At 38.2% G+C, this 18,885-nt stretch overlaps 1 protein-coding gene across 39 annotated transcripts in view; it reads right to left on the reverse strand.

Moving 5' to 3' along the window:
• Positions 1–1,081: 1,081 nt before the first annotated feature.
• Ptprd (protein tyrosine phosphatase receptor type D) overlaps positions 1,082–18,885 on the reverse strand; it is a 547,004-nt gene continuing 529,200 nt past the window's right edge. For 27 of the 39 annotated variants that reach the window (XM_029553923.1, XM_017802123.2, XM_017802122.2 and 24 more), the window contains 7 exons: positions 17,088–17,373; positions 16,517–16,695; positions 15,465–15,591; positions 14,219–14,344; positions 11,099–11,253; positions 8,242–8,377; positions 1,082–4,721 (listed from right to left, as the gene is read on the reverse strand). In XM_029553923.1, the coding sequence (XP_029409783.1) occupies positions 4,653–4,721; positions 8,242–8,377; positions 11,099–11,253; positions 14,219–14,344; positions 15,465–15,591; positions 16,517–16,695; positions 17,088–17,373 (1,078 nt within the window). In that variant the 3' untranslated portion in view covers positions 1,082–4,652. The remainder of the gene's footprint in view (positions 4,722–8,241; positions 8,378–11,098; positions 11,254–14,218; positions 14,345–15,464; positions 15,592–16,516; positions 16,696–17,087; positions 17,374–18,885) is intronic. The other 12 variants (XM_029553917.1, XM_017802118.2, XM_017802117.2 and 9 more) reach the window with 3 other exon arrangements.

An 18,885-nucleotide genomic window follows, 5' to 3' on the forward strand; every position in this document is an offset into this window, starting at 1 on the left:
TATGCAGCTGGTTGCTGCTGGCCTCCTACTATTCATTGATTTGGGCAAGGAAACAGTCACCCTAAAACCCATCTTTATCTGATAATCTAATGAGCATATTTTCTTCCTTTCTATACTTATGTTTCTGAGGTGATCACTCCTGCCAAATGAGGTCAGCTGGAACAACAAGAATCTATTGTGTTTTAGGACTTTTGTTGAAGCTGTCAAGGAAGTTCAGGGTTCCACTCACATGGTTTGTGGTGTCATAATCTTGACAACTCCAGGACCTCATAAATGAGCTTAAAGCTAGTACTAACTAAGCAGAAACAAGGCAAGAAGATTGGGACGTATGTTGAGAAGAAATCACTTGAGTCCTGAAACCATCTATGTCCTTGATGTTTTATTATGAGATCATTCTTATTTGGAGGGGAGGCAGATGAGTCAAGAAACACCTTTCTATTCCTATAGGCCAATTTGCAAAAAACTTTCACTCACTCACAACTGCCAGTCCTACTTTCCTTGGCAGCACAAGTCTGAATGCAATGTTATCTCTTCAATGTCAGCCTCACTTAGAGTAGTCTCTGGATACAAACTACAGCAGAATCCGTTTTGTTCAGAGCCTCTTCCCTCAAGTGTAGAGCAGTTCTGATCTATTATTAGCATTTAGTAACACTGAATGGCTGAGTAAATAATCCAAAGCAAGCATTTTCTCAGCCTCGTTCCCAAAAGTATAATAAACACATACCAAGGAGCTATTTTTATGCATAGGAAAGCTGTGGTTTCTTTCCAGATTATACTGGCATCCACTGTAATCACATTACATGGCAGTTGCCTTTTACAGGATCAGGCATTACCAATGATCGCAAATATGGATGGAATCAGTGCCTCTTTCTTCACTGTATGAATGTGTGCATTAATGCTTTGAGCTTGTGTTTGCTTATCATGGAAAGTGCTTCCCTACGGTAGATACTTATAAAGAGCAGGTTCTTGGTAAATAGAACTATTATCAATACACAGGAAATAACTAGACAGCCAGAAAAGAGGGAACAACTAGTTAGTTCAGAAGTAACATGCTTGAGTGGATAAAAGCAAAGGCCAGGGCTGCATAACACTGACATTTTTATTAGAATTCATTTGTAACAAATGGAACTTGTGTCAGCAAAGAACTGATTTTCATACAGACTCCTTTCGCCACCAATGTAACGAAGTAAGAAAATAAAAAGCACGCCTTTCATTCTGTAAAACATTTACGCGTACTACTTAGAGGTAATTGTATTTTTTTAACAAGCCATTTTACAAGTTATTTTTTAAGTTTTCAGTCTGTGCATCCAAAACGAGAGCAAAGAACACAACTGTTATTATCTTTGTAAAGACACTCCAAGCTTGGATGGCAAAGCCATGTAACGGATGGATAGGATGGATCTGTAGCCTTCTGATCTCTGCGGAGTATCAGGGGCACCCATAACCCAAAGGAAATCAGAACCCAGGAAGGAAAAGAAAAGGGAGTAAAAAGTAACAAGAAAGACTGAAACAAAGCTAAACCAAAAATCAGCAGGAAGGAAAAAAGTGCAGTACTGCCATTCTTTCTTTCCTGTTCTGACGCTGTGTTATTTACAGACACATAAATGAATTTCTGAAGCAGTTTCTTACAGATGGGTTCAAGTAATAACATTATTGGGTGTAGAATCAATAGGGCAGTGCATAGTACAAAGGTGTAGAAAGTGCAAAGTTCCCTCGAGGCCCTTCCCTCCCCTGGCTGTCCTCGCCTTGTCTAACCATGCAAATCATTTTTAAAAAAGAGCTAAAATAAAGTTCTGTACAAATCACTTTTTATATATTTTGATATTTTACCATTGTAACTAATTACAAAATTATACATAACTACACATACATAGGTAAATAATAGCACCTTACTGGTTATGATGATGAAAATAATTGGCAATGTGGAAGTTTATGGTAGTGGCAGATAATGATGTTTACCTGGGAAATTAAACTCAAATGACTGGAGAGCAAAGTATAGAATGGAATGCACATCAATGACAGCGAGCGGTTAGTTCTAGGAACAGCTCCTGATTCTGGGATAGCATCCACCTCTCGCCTAAGGTATGCATCCTGTTCATTTTCCTTCTTGTGATCTTTTCTCCTCTTTCCCTCTGCCACGTGGGCAGTTTTTATTTCAGGGAGACAAACTGCTCATTGGCCAGTCATTGTCACGTGTGATACTCCATCCGATCCCACATGTCCAAAATGGCGTGTCTAGATGACGCAATGCCTGTCTGACCCCCATCGTTTCACAAAAAGAAAATGACAGCACTGAGTAATCTGGCACTTGGATAAACCTTCAAAGGTACAAGCTAAAAGAAGACAGCAGACCCACAGAGTGCACGTTCTTCTCTGTTTCTGATGAAGGTAAGAGAGTCTCATTCTGAGGTAGCCTTCTAGATTCTTTTTTTTTAAATATTATATGTATTTCTATTTTTTCTTTTTTTCTTTTTTTGTTGTTGTTTCTTTTCTTTTTTTCTTTTTTTTTCTTTTTTTTTTTTTTACAAAGGTGCTCAAATACGATGCTTGCAAGGATTTGGTCTCTACGATTTCATTCTGCTAGTGATGGGAAAATGTGAAAATAAACGTCCTTCCATGCAGAACGTCCATGAGGCTAAAATGAAAGCAAAATAGTATACCTTTATCAGAACTCCTTTAGAGTCCTTAGGGTTTTTTGAGGGTACTTTAAAATCATAGTGCGTGGCAAACTCGTGCCACCATCCATGGCTTCCTATAGAAATGATGTTGGAAAATTTGGGGAGGTATATATTATTTATTGCCCCTTTCAGAAAAATCCTAATATCAAATATATCCCAAAGTTGCCAATGTTTGTCACTATAAATAAAATGGGTGCAATTACTACATGCTTCAGAGCAGATTTGGAAGGAGTTCTAAATAAAACAAGTAGCTCTTCCTGATGTTGACGATTAAGAACCGGAAGGCCCTGATTATCCAAGTGCTTTGGGCTGGGTACAATCACTAACATCCAGGACTTGGCTGAAAACTAGGAATGCATATTATTCAAAGAGTTTCTGTACATGTGGTAAACAGATAAAGCTTTAATTGAAAGAGTAACAAATATGAACAACTAATGGAAATATGAACCAAAAGGTAAAAGGAAATGCTATTAAAATAGGCATCAATTATAAGGCACTCTAAATGCAAAACTAAAATCAAATCAAAATAGTACAGCATCTCCCAGGAATGCTGCAGGACACACAATGCTTCTGACTGGACAGAGTAACGTGAGTTTGGCTTTGCCCTGTTACATATCATAAATGCAAATTTCATAGCACATACTATAGACAATATACGATTGAGTATACTTTTTTTTAAAAAAACAACTTGATAGCTGATATATTACAACATTCTTCCCCCCTAAAGGGATATGCACTGACCTTTCCCACATGCACACTTCCTAGATATTTAATAATTGTTATTGCACTAGAGTGTTAGAAGTACTGAATTTTGTTGGAAGCCTGGCTAATAAAATAGTATTTGTGAATATGATTGGGTAGGTGGGGGAGACTCAGGGGTGAGGCTCGTTATCACTGATGTGCACTCCTCAATTCCCTTTAAAAAATAACGTTTTGCTATATTAGGAATAACGTGGAAAAGATGTTCACAATCATTTTTCTATTCTCAACAAAACCATGAAATCATGGAAGAAGTGAATAACAGTTAAATCTTTGTGTTGGGCAAACTGTCTATATAGACATAGATACCTTTAAAATATGGATACCTATGCATATATATGTTAGCAGCAACTTTATACTTTGCGCCTCCCTGTTGATTCAAAAACAAAACAAAGCAAAACAATATTTTCCTTGATTACTTGAAGAGATTGGGTACTTTCTGATCTGTTACTACCAACAGATGTATAAAAGTAATCTGTTGAGACTGATACTGTAGATCAAGTGTTGCACAAAAATGTGCAAAGCTTCAAATTATTTGATATTTCTACAGCAAGATATTACAGATAACCATTCTACAGCATAAGAAAACCTGTAATTCAGAAATTAAACAAATGAAGAGTTATGTAACTTTTAAAATTTACTTTATCGAATGATACATTTTGTTAAAAAAAAAAGTTTACACAGTTAGAAATGAAGCACAGGTCAGCAGAATCTTTACAATACTAAAAAACTAAATCAAGGACTTTCTTTTTAAACATCCCCACCCTTACCCCTATAATGGAATTATGAGTTGCTTGGGGGGAGGGGTGATGCTGAGGCAGAGGCCATCTTCTTGTGAGAAGTCATACCAACAGATGCCTTGGGCTGAAATGTGGCACACAGGCAATTTCTCTCTGTACCTATCAAGCATTCCTGAACAAGATGGTGGTTCTTTGCTGTAATTTCTTCTTCCCTTTATTTTGAATCCTTGAGGTATCTGTAAATAAATCCTTCAGATGCCTCCTAAGTCAGGATTCTTGATGTTATTTTTCAGGTTAGATGATTAAACTGTGAATTCTTGGTCCACCTGGAAGAGTTTGTTTCTTTGTAATAGTTCCACTAAGTGGTTGTTAGCTAGGAGTTAAGAAGGACTTCTCAAGTGCCCTGTATGGCTCAGAAGAGACTCCATGGATATTGAAGGGCCTGTGTTAAAAATCCAGAAAGGGTCAGGGGTTTCTACGTTGCATAGTGATCAAAGCTGCCCAGGTACTCCAGTGCAGCTCGATAGCAAAACTGGTACTGATCCTGCAGGAGACAGAGGATGAGGGGCAAGAAGAAACACCGTCAGGTTAACAGAAAAATGAAAATCAGTATAGGGCCCTAACACAAAGTTGTACCTACATGGTAGCAAAACCACTACTTAATTGTTTCAATCCAATGACCAGTCAATGACAGTGAGCAAGAAACAGTGGGCCACACAGGGACCTTCACCAGTTGGTCTAACAAGACAAGGCTTCTAACTCCAATCAGTGGCTGCTCTAGTGAACATTATACAGAAAAGTAGAGAGCATTGTCCACGTGGCAACCTGTTATCACCAGCTGAACACACTGCCTTCTTATGGCCACAACCATCTTTTATGATGATTTGGGTATTTGTCATAACTAATTCTCAGCTGGCACAAAATCAAACTGCCTTCAGGGAAATCTGGATTTGGATTTTATGGGCTGCCGCTTATCAAATTTGAGTTAAAAAAAATCAGGGACTGGTGAGATGGCTCAGCAGGTCAAAGGTGCTTGCTACGAAGCCTGATGACTGGGCTTTGATCCTTAAGATCCACATGATGAAGAGAAATCGCTCTTTACAAGATGACCTCAGACCTCCACATGTGTGCTGTGGCTCCCACATAAATAAATAAATAATAAATAAATAAATATAAAAATATCAGACTCTTGGTGGGTCCAGTGGATAGACCCACACTGAAGGGCATTTGGGAACAGAAATCAAACTCTACAGATCATATTACATCTATCTATCTATCTATCTATCTATCTATCTATCTATCTACCTCATCTACCTATAATCTATCAACTATCTATCATGTATCATCTATCTATCATCTGTCATCTATCTATCATCTATCTATCATTTTTCTATCATCTATCTATCATCTATCTATCTATCTATCATCTATCTATCTATCTATCTATCTATCTTCTATCTTCTATCATCTATCTATCTACCTCATCTATCTATCATCTATCATGTATCATCTATGTATCATCTATCATCTGTCTATCTGTCATCTATTTATCTATCTATCTATCTAACAATCATCTATCAATCATCTATCATCTATCTATGATCTATCAATCATCTATCATCTATCTATATATCAATCTATCTATAATATTAAACTCTATCTATCTATCTATCTATCTATCTATATCTATCATCTTTCTATCATCTTCTATCTATCCATCCATCATCTATCTATCATCTATCTATCTATCTATCCATCATCTATCTATCTATCTATCTATCTATCTATCTATCTATCTATCATCTATCTATTTATCTATCATGTATCAAGAACATTAAACTGAGGAGGGCGGTGGTGGGAGCAGTGAGGGGAGGTGCGGAGAGGAGAGGGGATCTAAATACTATCAAATTATACTGTATGAAAATCATACAAATTAAATAAAAAAAAACAGAGGTGATATCAGATCCTTGCAACCTGCTGTCAGAACCACCATCATGTCAGACAGTCCCATGTGAGGACAGAGGCAGAAAACTATTAAACTGAGGAGGGCGGTGGTGGGAGCAGTGAGGGGAGGTGCGGAGAGGAGAGGGGATCTAAATACTATCAAATTATACTGTATGAAAATCATACAAATTAAATAAAAAAAAACAGAGGTGATATCAGATCCTTGCAACCTGCTGTCAGAACCACCATCATGTCAGACAGTCCCATGTGAGGACAGAGGCAGAAAACTGCCCTGTGCAGTGAGAAAGGCAGCTGTCGGGAGCAGCAAGGCCACAGAGCCCTGGCTTTTCTGGCTTCTCATCCCTGAGAACAGTATCAAAAGCCTAGGGGCCCACATCAAAAATTCCTGTGCCATTTGCCCTGAAATTCCGTGTGATTGCAAGTTGTCTGTTCTAAAAAGGCTCACAACTGAAATAGAACAGCATGAAATGTGGCCTCTTTCAGACAAGGATGAACCCTGTCATATTGGAATAAATTGGGGCATTGTTGGGGAGATCGAAAAATTCCAATTTACAGATAACTATAGGGATGAAAAAAAGTAGGATTTTCCCCATAAAAGAAGTGTATTTTCAGTATCCAACGGGGCTGAAAGTAGTTTCTGTTTTGCTTAAATGTGCATTTTTCTACAATAAAAATGGTAATGCAAAATAAATGGAGTTTGCTTTTCTGTCTTGTCACAGTAAGTTGCTTTTTAAATGTCCAATTTCACTTTGTCACCCCAACACCCATTACGTTTGTCAGGCTGACATAATGTGTTAAGTGTTATAAGCCAAATGCCTGCACTATTTTGAAATCAAAGCCTGGAAGATATTGTGTATGACAAATTAAACAGCAAGTATAAATTGTATAATTTGGTGGATATTTGAAAAACACACTCTCACCCAGATTGACTAAATCATGAGCCCATATTATTCTGAGTAATGTATATAGTAATTAGCTCAATGAGGGGGCGCTAATCTCTCCAGGTGTTTCCAAGACCCAAATTTTAATATGATCAATGGTAAGATAAGAAATATGAAGTATCTGGTATCTGTGTAGGCAAAGAAAAATAAAGAAAATAAAGAAGTAAAATTCAAGTTTTCATGTATTTATAGACAAATGGGTACATTTATATTACTATGTATAAAGTAGAATGTCTCTTTTACAGGTCAAATTTGGTAACAATTTAATCTGGTTCATTTTAATGTAGAATCTCACATACTCTGCATGACAGCTTTAAGACATTGACATTGTCTCCCATTTAAAGAATGAAATGGGGGCTGGAGCGATGGCTCAGTGGTTAAGAAAACTGACTGCTCTTGCAGAGGACTGGGGTTCAGTTCCCAGTACAACTAACAACTGGAAGCTAACAACTGCCTGTAACTCCAGTTCCAGGGAATTCAACACCCTTTTCTGGCCTTGGAAGGCTTTTCAAGACACAAGCACCCTTACATACATGCAGGTAATATACTCACACAATAAAATAAAAATAGTAATATATATTTTTAAAAAACAAAAAACGAATAAAGAGATGACAGATCTGGAACAGAGGGTCCGTTTTTCCTATTGGTGTGTCACCTGGTAGGTTGACCAGGATCTAAGGCACTAACACACTCCCAAGAACACTTGGGAAGCAGATTAGACTATATAGGCCCATAGGCCTTGAACATTTTTCTCAAAAAGGGCAAATAATAAAAGAGGACATAAGCTTATGGGATATAGTAAGGTGGTCATGGGAAGGGGCTGTGAATATGATCAAAAGAAATTAAAGTTCTCAAATCAATAAAAGGATTTTAAAAGCTGGGCGTGGTGGCACACACCTTCAATCCCAGCACTCGGGAGGTAGGCAGATCTCTGTGAGTTCGAGGCCAGCTTGGTCTACATTGTGAGTTCCACACCAGCTGGGGCCACAGGGAGACCGATCTCAAAAAGACCAAAAAAAGATTTTAAAAAGAAGAGATGAGGCTTAAAATATCAAGCATCTTGTTGCTTTCTATAGTGCTCTGCTGTACTTCGCATCAGGTAGTGAGTGCAACTGCACTCACAGAGGGTTTGGAAAGGTGACATCGAGATTTTCTTACCTCTGTTTGTACCATGGCTGGTCGCTGTGTTCTTAACATTTTGACGGTCTGGAAGATATCTACCACGCCTTCATATCTCATTCTTTCCAATACAATGCTCAGGGTTATGAAGACGCCAGTCCTTCCAACACCAGCACTACCATGAGGGCAGAGGCAAAGTGAGTCACCGCGTGCCTAGCCTTGGCCTCACCTGCTTTGGAAGCAGACATCTTCTACCAGCTTCCACATTTCACATTTCTCCACATGTCCAGGATGATGTGGGAATGAGTTCACTAAGTGATTACTCTTGGGATAGTGCATTGGGATAACACACGGGAAAAAGTAATTAGGACTGTCTTATAAAATAAAATGTACTCCTGTAAGGGTGTATAACTGATTGATAAAGTCAGGAAATCATACCATCAAATAAATAGGAAAACAAAAAGTACAAATAAAATATAGGGTTCTGCATTTCATGCAGATCCTAAAAATGAAGGCCTTTGCCTACATTTCAGAAAATGGTATAAAATAAATTAGAATAAGGCGAAACATATTGGGAAGGTTCAACTTTTTTCATGCATTAATCACATAATCTGTGAAGGAAGTCTCACTATCTAAACAGTCAACAAGTACATAACAAGGCACTATAGACCATTTAAATATTGACACTGGGTTGGATATAAAATGTTCAGATTCCAAAACAGGACTTTCTCATATTAGAGGGGAGCTCTTTCAGTCTTCAGGAAACTATGAATATCAAACATGCATAGATTGGAGAAATATATATTATTTTCCCTAGTTCATGAAGGAACACCTTTTGAAAGTCTCAAAAGGGCCTTAACAGTAGAGCTAAAAGCCACTGAGTTCCACACTAAACTACTTATTTTTAGGTGGCCAGCAGCTAAAATCCCAAGATTTTTTTCTAGCATGTCAGCAACATTTTTAGTTTCTGTCTGTTTCCTTTAGTATTTTAAGAAAATTTCAGGATCTTCAGGGGAACAAGGAAGAAAAGTAACTGAGAGCTCTTGGACACCTAAGTAGGAAAGCATCTGGACGTTCAGGTAATAAGGACAGCCAGCAGTCTGAAAAAAAAAGTATCCCTGCATTTTTGGATCTAATTAAATGGTGTGTGTAACGCTTGGGCACAGACTGTAGAAAATAGATGGATTCATTTACTTCAGGATGTAGCTGACAGGCATATATAAATAGTGTGTGCCTTTATAAACTGCAATTTCTCATAAATCTAAAGAGAAATGTTAAGTGAGGCTTCAAAATCAATGGGCAGTTGTTAAAAAGGAGCCGAAGATCTGACTCCAACTGCAGTCAAGGCTCTGTTAAGATGGAGCAGATGGTCCTGAAGGTTCCTTCAACCTTGAAAGTCTCTCCGTCCTGAAAGACTGTGATTTATGATACTTTTGTTGAGAAGTTCAGACACTCGAGTCTGCCTAACTTTGATTTGATTAATCAAATCTAACAGAGAAGTATGTCTAGCCTTTTACTAAGAATTTTCAAGAACAGGTATTGTCCTTAGTTCTGAATTTATTGATTTTTATCATGGTAGTTGAACAGGACAGAAATGAATGGTATTTTCAGGACATTCACAGACAAGAGAAGATATCTCTCTGGAAGTCTACAAGATATAAAGAAGATAGGTGAATACCATGTTCTAAGGGAGAGGGTCTCAGTCGCTGCAGAATGACAACCACAGTGAAAAATAACATATACATGATTATGGGAACACCTAAGCTGAAGACATGAATACTGTATTCTTTCCCTGATAGATCATATTGGGAAAGCCTGAATTAGCAGCCAGAGATATCCTATCCTAAAACTGGCTATTTCAAGTCAATTATAACATCAACTTTGCTCTTGGGTTTTATAGAGCAAAGGGTTTTTAACATCACGAAGCAAATATTCTCATGTCTGAGAAACAATGGGCGGCTACACAGGATCATGGAGACGAGCAGAAAAAAAAAAACAAAACAAAACTGAAGGCCATTGTAAGACATCTACACAGTAGCACACAGCCCAGACTAGAAAACATAGACCCTGCCTGAAGTCCACATCTAAATTTTCTACTCTTTTGAGATCTTGCTTCCTATGACATTAAAAACCATGCTTTTTAAAAGCACTGGAACATAATACTTTAAAAAAAAAACCCTTTCAAAATTTTGACAATAAAAAGATTAGAAACCGAGACTTCAAGCTGCTATAATCCAAAAATACAGCAATCTTTACAATCAGGTGAATTCCTTTTACTGTAATGTTTTTGCACAGCCACTTCCAAAACCACTAAATTTATGGTGGATGTCTAAATCGTTTACTTAGTATTCCTATTAACCTCAATGACTTAAATTATAAAATGCTCTAGAAACTGTTCAAATAATTAAATTGAAGGTGCTTTATTTTCTGATATAGCAACAATTTTCTAGCAAATTGCATTTTTAACTGAGAGACCATACTAATCATTTATTGACTTGCAGGAATTAGTATTGTTAAGGCTTGACAGCTACTTATGGTTTTCCAAGAAGACAAACAAAGGAGAAAGATACAGAAAGATAGCTATAAATGCAACTGAATGAACAGCAAAGCAAAGGAAGGAATGATTAATACCACCAATTATTGCTAAGGTATATACCAACAATTCCTGGTAAGGCAAAATTGTCTTTTCTTATAAGACATAAATTTGGGGGCTCAGAACTTTTCCTCTAATTCTTTTCATTTTATGGAAAGAAAGAAAAGAATCTTTCCTTCATGTTTCATAATACATTCTGAAAATAAAATTTTAATTACACAGATCCACTACAAGGTTTTACAGAAAGTAAATGAACAAGAACACATTATTTTCAAATCATACTGTCAATCTATGCCGACTCACCTGCAATGCACAGAAATAGGCCCATCTTGGCCAAACTGCTCCTTTGTTTTATGAACTTGGCCGATGAAGTCAATAAATCCTTCTCCAGACTTTGGCACCCCTTGCTCTGGCCAGTCAGTGAACTGGAACTGCCTCACTGTTCGGGACTGACCGTCCTTTGGAAGGAAAGCCACATACTGAGCCACAAACATGGGTGCCAAGTGGATCCAGCAAGCACACAGACCACAAGGGCAATCACCATTTTTTTTCCCCAAAACTAAAGAGTAGAAAAGTTAGTAACACGTCTAAATGGAAATTTAGTTTGGTATGTTTTTGTTTGTCTTATTGGCTACTAACACTGCCTGCATTTATATATATAGTATATGTGTATATTTATGTATATTTAAATTCAAATGTATTTATTCTCACAACACCTTGTTAAAATCTAAGTTGTGTGATATTTCTCCTATTAATAAACTTTCTGAGACCCAAAGTTTAGGTTTAAAGCCATGAATTATACATACATATATACATACATACATACATATCTCCTAAATGGAACATACATACTCTACTTCAGAATCTAATCCCTTTACACTGGAAGCTTATACAGGCATATTGTCTAGGTCAGAGGTTTGCTGTTGTCATGATAATGTCACATCTGCCCTGCTTGCTGATTTCAAACACTGTAAATGATAAATGGTGATATTTAAAGGATCTGACACAAACGAGGTAGTTGCTGTTGACCTGGCTGCCCCACATATCCCCAAGACACACAATTTCTGGCCATGTGGGAGACCTGGCATAAACCAAGCAATGATGCTGTTAAGGATGCTTCGCTTCCTGCTTAAGGAGACCAAGGGGTAATTTTTGAATAGATCCTTTTCTGTAAGAGGATGCCTACTGGCTGCCCCAAGAATTAAACAGGCTACACAGAGGATCTGAAGGATTTACAGAAAACAAACCATATGGAAGAGGAGTCTTTCTTTTCTAAAGAGAGTAGACAAAAGTGCTCTGAACTCATGAGGTTCAGTGTTGAGATAAGGAAGTAGTGAAGCACTTCTCATTCTTTCTGGATTTGTTTTGAGGCAGAAAAGCCCAGGCACGCTTTGCTCACCAACAGCGTTACATCTATCAAATGTTTCCTTTGAATTTTCAGAGGACACAGACAACTGAAGCCCATGCTGAAAGGGATGGATCCCTTTTGAAGTGATGCTCCAAGTGGCTCCCTCCTTCCCGCTCTTGGTCGTGCATTTTTCCTTGTTAACACACTTTATACATAAGCATGCATACTCTCAGTACTCTTGGTAGGTGGAGAGGACTCCAGTCCCAGACAAACTGAAAATAGAGGTGGCCGAACTGAAGATGAGCGCACGCCAGCTTCCCTGGAAGATCATGTCAACTCCATGAGAACAAAGGGGAACACAACACCATACTTCCAGATGCTTACCATGGAAGCATGATTTAATTCCCTCTTTTCCCAGAAGAGGTTTTGAAAGTGCAGGAAGGAGAACCAGAGGCTAGGCAATGTAGCATTGTTCCTTAAATGTCTTGGGATTTCATTTCTGACCACAGCGGCTTTTAATAGTAAGAAGAGGTCATATGCACAGACCCTTACCCTATGGAGGAGACTACCTGACTGTTTATAGGTTACCTGTTAAACAATGCTGTATTCTCAAGTGCCAACTTGCTTTCTGAACTCAGAATTTGAAATCAGAAGCATACTAGGAGCATGAACAAGGGCTCTGGTAACGAATGACAGAAGGACTTCTTTAAAACCTGTGTGAGCAAGTTCCTCTATTAATCTTTCTTCTGCTTATTGTGATCAGATTTAATTGGGGAATGTAAGGTGCAGTAAATGCTCTTCTGCCACTGGCTGAGCCTTGACTGGGAACTTAGGAGTTTTACTCACATGCCAGGCTTCCAATTCAGAAGGGGACCCCTTTTATCTTGTAAACAAGAATGCAGGCCGCTGGGGTGTGCTTATTTGGGCAATTAAAAAATGAACCTTTGGGACAACGGCAAGCCTAATGTAGTCCCCTTCTGGGTAGTTAATTCATTACATTTTCTAGGATTAACAGGTCAGTCATCTGGGTCAACCTTACTGTTAATCTCCTCTCTCTCTCTCTCTCTCTCTCTCTCTCTCTCTCTCTCTCTTCGCTCTCTCTCTCTTGATCTCTCTCTCTCTCTCCCCTTCTCTCTCTCTTTCCTCCCTGACCCCCGTGGGTCAACATCTAAGACTAGACTTTGGGAATTTGCAGACAGTCTACAAATATGAGGTTGGAGGAAGCTAATTTACACAACCACCACCACCACCACCACCAACAACAACAACAAAACACAAAAAACAAAAACAATCAAGTGAGTCGAGTGAGTACACAGCTGTACCCTGGAGCTTTATTTAACCCACCCACTGTGATGGTTCCCAAATAAAGCAGGGCTTGAAATGACCTGGTCTCCCCCAAGATGTGTTTGTAATCATCGTTTGAAAGTGACTAAAGGCAAAGATGTTAAAGTTTATGCATAAAACATCTTACATCAGGGCTGAACCTTGCACTCAGTAATCTTGATAAGAAATGTGGAATGAAAATTAGTCAACAAGGGTTGTGGGTGCATGGCTCCCATGGCCAGACACATTAGCACATGGAGGAATAAACCATGCCAGGAATCAAATTAGAATGTGCAAAGCTCGTCAGATTCTTCTAAGGAATGCCATTTGCTCTGCAGTTTTAAAATCATACCAAATTAACCTATAAGCCCACATGACCTAAGGGGCTTCACAAATAACAACATATTTCCAGCCTCAAGTCATGAAGAAATACAAAGCTCTCCAATGAAAATGAGCTGAGAAGATGAATGCAAGTAAGCACAGCCACCCAATCAATGAATCCTTGCAGCACAAGCACTCACCAAGTGGGTCCCTCAAGCTGGGCTGCCAGATGTTACATTTGAAGGGAAGCCAAGTCCAGGTTTATGAGAACATTTCCCAGACAGAGGAAAAGTTACTGATTCTTTTCTTTTGAAGCTATCCATAATGGGTGATTTCTTCTCTTTTTGTGAATGTGGCACTCTGGCAAATGTTTCTCCCAGAGAAGCAACCTTAAGCCTAATTTCCAGTTAATGGCCAAGAGTTGAACTTACCCTGGCATCTGTGACCTTGAATTCCCTCAGGATATACTGAGGCATATTGTATTCAGCCATGGGATCTACAACAAAATACTGGTATCTTGCAGATCGTTCTGCTGGCCAGTATTGGTGACATTTCTCCTAAAACGAGAGATTAATGTTCAAGTGTATAAGGTATAGATAGAGCTTTGGCTATCTTAATACATTCTCTCATTAATAAAAATTTTAAATGCAAGGCAATTCTGATTGCAAATAACTGATCTTTCTGAACCTCTATCTTGAAGATAGAAAAACTATCTGGTTTAATATTTACCCTGGAGGCCCTGCACAGAATCTGGCAGACTATAGGTACCTCTGACAAACCAGTTGATCAGAGCACTTTGCTAGGGCAGATGTCTTTATGTCTATGAGTTGTTAAAATAATTACATTAGTTCTGGGGCAATGCTGCCCATTTCAGTCCTGTATTACGTCAACTCTGTACCAATGTAGTTTGCAGTGAAGAGATAATCAATGACAATGCAGAAAGAAGCCTCTGCATTGATCCAGCTCAATCTCATTTGTCTCACTGACGAATCCAGGGCCCAGGCAGCCAAATTAGAACAAGCCAGATACTTTTCTGGTCTGATATCTCTTATTGCTTTTTCAGTGAGCTCTAAAGTTCTGCTTTAGCCACAAACTTATCATTTAATTTATAAAGACAAGAGAGAATGAAATCATCTCAAAAAGCATGGCAAGAATGACTGTGGAGACTGTACCACATGGCAGGTCTTCAACTAAATCTAATGTTATTTTATGTGTCTTTCAGAATAGTCATTTTTGAAAGTGGATTGGGGATAATAATATGTTCAAAATCATGTAACTTTCTAACATCCAGGGATGGCAGAGTTTGATCTAGGGCTGGAAGTCAAGAAAGTCAAGTTCCTTCATATAGGGAAATGACAGCCCATTTGACCATGAAACTCTAACCTATTCAGAGCAAAAGATGACAAGAGAATGCTGAGCGTCAGACGTCAGTCAGCGGATACCAGCTGATTTATTTGTCTCTGTAACTGTACCTCATTGCACACAAAGTACTAGATCTCTCCCTAAAACAGGCAAATTAAAAAGCTTCATGTGATTTTGCAAATTAAAAAGCAAGATATACGAGTGGTTCAGATTGGGTCTAGAATGCACTGCATTTCAAATAAGTGACACTGGTCCTTGACTCATAGAAAGGAAATCCCTTTTTCTACAGAGAGTCATGTGAAGTGACGTACTTACTCTGCCCATTTCTCTCAGCTTGGTGAGCATCACAACAATGGTGGAGTTGTGCTCCCACAGCATCCGCCAGAAGTCTTCAGTGGTTTCCGCTAAGGGCCCCTGGGTAGCAATGTAGGCTTTCTGCTGTCTGATTGGAGAGAGGGAAAGGAGCTTGTTAATGCATTTCAAGGACATGCATGAGTATAGAAATACAGAAACAGAACATGAACACATTTTATTAATGCAATTACAGTAAACTTCCATTAGGATTGCATAATCAAACAGTAGTATTTAATACATGTCGGGGACTTTGAAAAATCAATTGCTTATTAATATTTTGATGTATGGTTTTTAGCACAGTGCTACTAGTTCTGTTTCATATATCACACAAATCACTTAGGAAGTGCTTTGTTGTATGACTTCATTTTCTAGAAATGATCAAATAATCTATTAAATTTATTAAACTAATGAAAAATGACACAAAACAGCTTCTTTATTAACTCTATGAAAGAGTAGGGTAGAAGGTCAGATTGAAAAAACAAAACAAAAACAAAAACCATCTAACGGGAGGCTGGGGAGATGGTTCTGCTGGTGCAGTGATTTCTGGGCCTGCTGGGCAAGTTTGAGGACCTGAGTTCAGATCCTCCAGATTCACATAAAGTTCTAAGACTGTGCAGAGGGGCTGAGACAGGTGAATGCCAGCAGCTCATTTGTCACCTAGCCCAGCAAATAGGTGAGTGCCAGGTTTCATGAGAAACTTTGACTCAAAAAATGAGGTGGACAATGGAAGTTGGACCTCTGGCATCCACATGCACAAACACACATGCGTTCATACCACATCCACACACCCACATAAGCATGTACATACAACACACACACACACACACACACACACACACACACATCAAGCTTTGTAACTTTTTTTTTTCTGTCTAAAATGAAAAAAAAAAACAAAAAACCAAACCTAAGCGATTGAATGATGATCTGTGCAAAAAGGAAATGGCTTTGGGCTCAGATGAAATTCTTTCTGGAAATACCAAGGCTTTGGATTGCTGGGGAACAAGCCTATATACCTGTATCCATCAAGAAAACTGGCGTTGATGTAATCAGATCCTTCTACTCCTCGGATAGGCTGCAGGCATACTCGTGTGGATTCATATGGCATAATATTAACAAGGCGATTCTTGAATTTATTACAAGGAAGATTGGCACTGATGAATCTTGAGGTGTGAGCTTTTGAGCTGGCTAGACGCTGTTGAGTACAAAAAGAGAAATGTTTCACCAAGATGATTTTAGCCAGTGGCTTGAATGCAGAGCACCTCGGATACCCTTTTTAGATATAAATATTGTGCTTACTTGATATTCAAACTGTACTTCCTTTTACCTACTTATTCCATATAGCCTACTGTAATTTTTGAATATTGCATTTCAACAGCATGATTTCTCAGTTCTAATTAGGACACAGAAGTACTGTGTTAGGCACCGAAGAACAAAGGAGGAAAAAGAAGAGAGTGTTTCATGATTGGATACTCAAGAAGATCAAATGTCTCTTGTACTTTAAAACTTGAATGATTAAGAAGTGAGGTCTATTTCTAAGACAAAATTCATTGCTGGTGAGTAACTATATCCTATCCAATGTCTTACCTTAAACTCTAGTTCCATTCCTGTGACATTCTCCCCTGCCTCTACTTGTGTCAGCTTCTGAATGTAGGCAAACAAGTTCCTAGCCGGCACTTCGGTATTTCCACATGTCACTGCCTCTAACAGCGCATCATGGATAAAGATGTATTGGTCTTCTGTTTGAACCATGTAATTCCTCTGGGCTCTCATTAAAGTTACATGGCCATAAATATCTACAGTTTTTTCATGCTTTATTCTTTCTAACATGGCATCTATTACGATGAAACACCCAGTCCGGCCAACACCTGCACTGTAAGAAAAACAGAGGCAAAAAATGTCCACATAAACTTATGAAGAAACCAATATGAGTTTTTATTATTTTTATTTACTAGATTTTATACTCATGAATTCTACTCAAATAGCTATTATGATGATTTTGAATCACTCTAGAGTAAGAAATATTATAAAAGTACCAGTTATCAGAGTATGTAGAACAATGAGTAAAATTCATTTCATTTCATAATGTAGAAATACTAAATCTGTAATTACCTCACTCCTTGATCAGGTCATACAATGTGGGTGTTATTTTTAAAACATAAAATGATAGAAACATTAATTAGGCTGTTTATATTCAGATAGAATGTTTAAATACTGGTCAAGACCTAATGAGGGAGCCATGTGTTATAATGCATGCCTGTAATGCAATCCTAGAACTTGGCAGGTGGAGACAGGATGATCAGGGTTTCAAGGCTAGCCTGAACTACATAGTTTGAGGCTAGCCTGAATTATATAAGATTACATAAGATCCTGTCTCAAAAACACTGACAAAACAAAAAGATCTAATTAGGCTTTTTATTTTTTTATTTATTTTTTGTCTTTTGGGCACAGGGTCTCCCTGTAACCCCAGCTGGCCTAGAACTCATTATGGATACCAGGATGGCCACAGTCTCACAGAGATCCGCCTGCCTCTGCCTCCCAAGTGCATGAGCCACCACCTGGCTACTTAGGCTATTTTTAATGAATAATTTTAGTTTATTTTAGCTCAATTTATAAAAATAAAGGTGAAAACAAAGCATGTACTAAATCACTCAACTATTTCTTATTCTATAATTCTGTACAGAAGCTTTAAAACTAGCCCAGTGGGATATTTAAACTTAAGAAATGAAAATATTGTTTTGTGTTAAAAATAATGCAGGGTATGTTGAAGAGAAAGTCTCAATAAATAATAGAGAGCATATTCCTTTTGTTTTTATTCTACTTGCTTCTGGAGTTGAATATGTTTGGAAATGCTTAGTGAGGTCTCAATCTTTGTTACACAAAGAGCTTTAAGGCAATTCTTAAACTCCATTACTTGTGGACTTGCAGGTCATGTTCCAGTTGGAAGGAACTGATTCAAAGGAAAAGACATGAAAGGGACAATGCATAATAGCTGGAAAGGTCTGCTGCTCCATGGAGACAGTCTCATTTAGTGACCTGGATTACAGAAGCAGGGGCTTCAAATGCTGGAGGATCTTCTGGTACGGAAAAGGGTACTGAGAAAATAACAAATCTGTGTTCCTACAGTCGCAAGGTGAGCCTTGCATGTTTATTTTATGGAATACTTCAAGCTGCGTACATTTATGTTTTGAATAGTTCAATCCAAAATCTCCTTTTGATTATGCATGTTTACATGGATGCTAAATATGCAGTCAGCAGGAACAGGCCCACATTACCACCTTAGACTCTGTCCTAGTTTGCTTTTTTTTTTTTTTTTTTTTTTCTTTTTGAGACAGGGTCTCCCTGTAGCCCCAGCTCTCCTGGAACTCACTATGTAGACCAGCCT

The sequence above is a fragment of the Nannospalax galili genome, unplaced genomic scaffold (genome assembly GCF_000622305.1).
Source record: "Nannospalax galili isolate Female #2095 unplaced genomic scaffold, S.galili_v1.0 scaffold663, whole genome shotgun sequence".
Lineage (NCBI taxonomy): Eukaryota > Metazoa > Chordata > Mammalia > Rodentia > Spalacidae > Nannospalax > Nannospalax galili.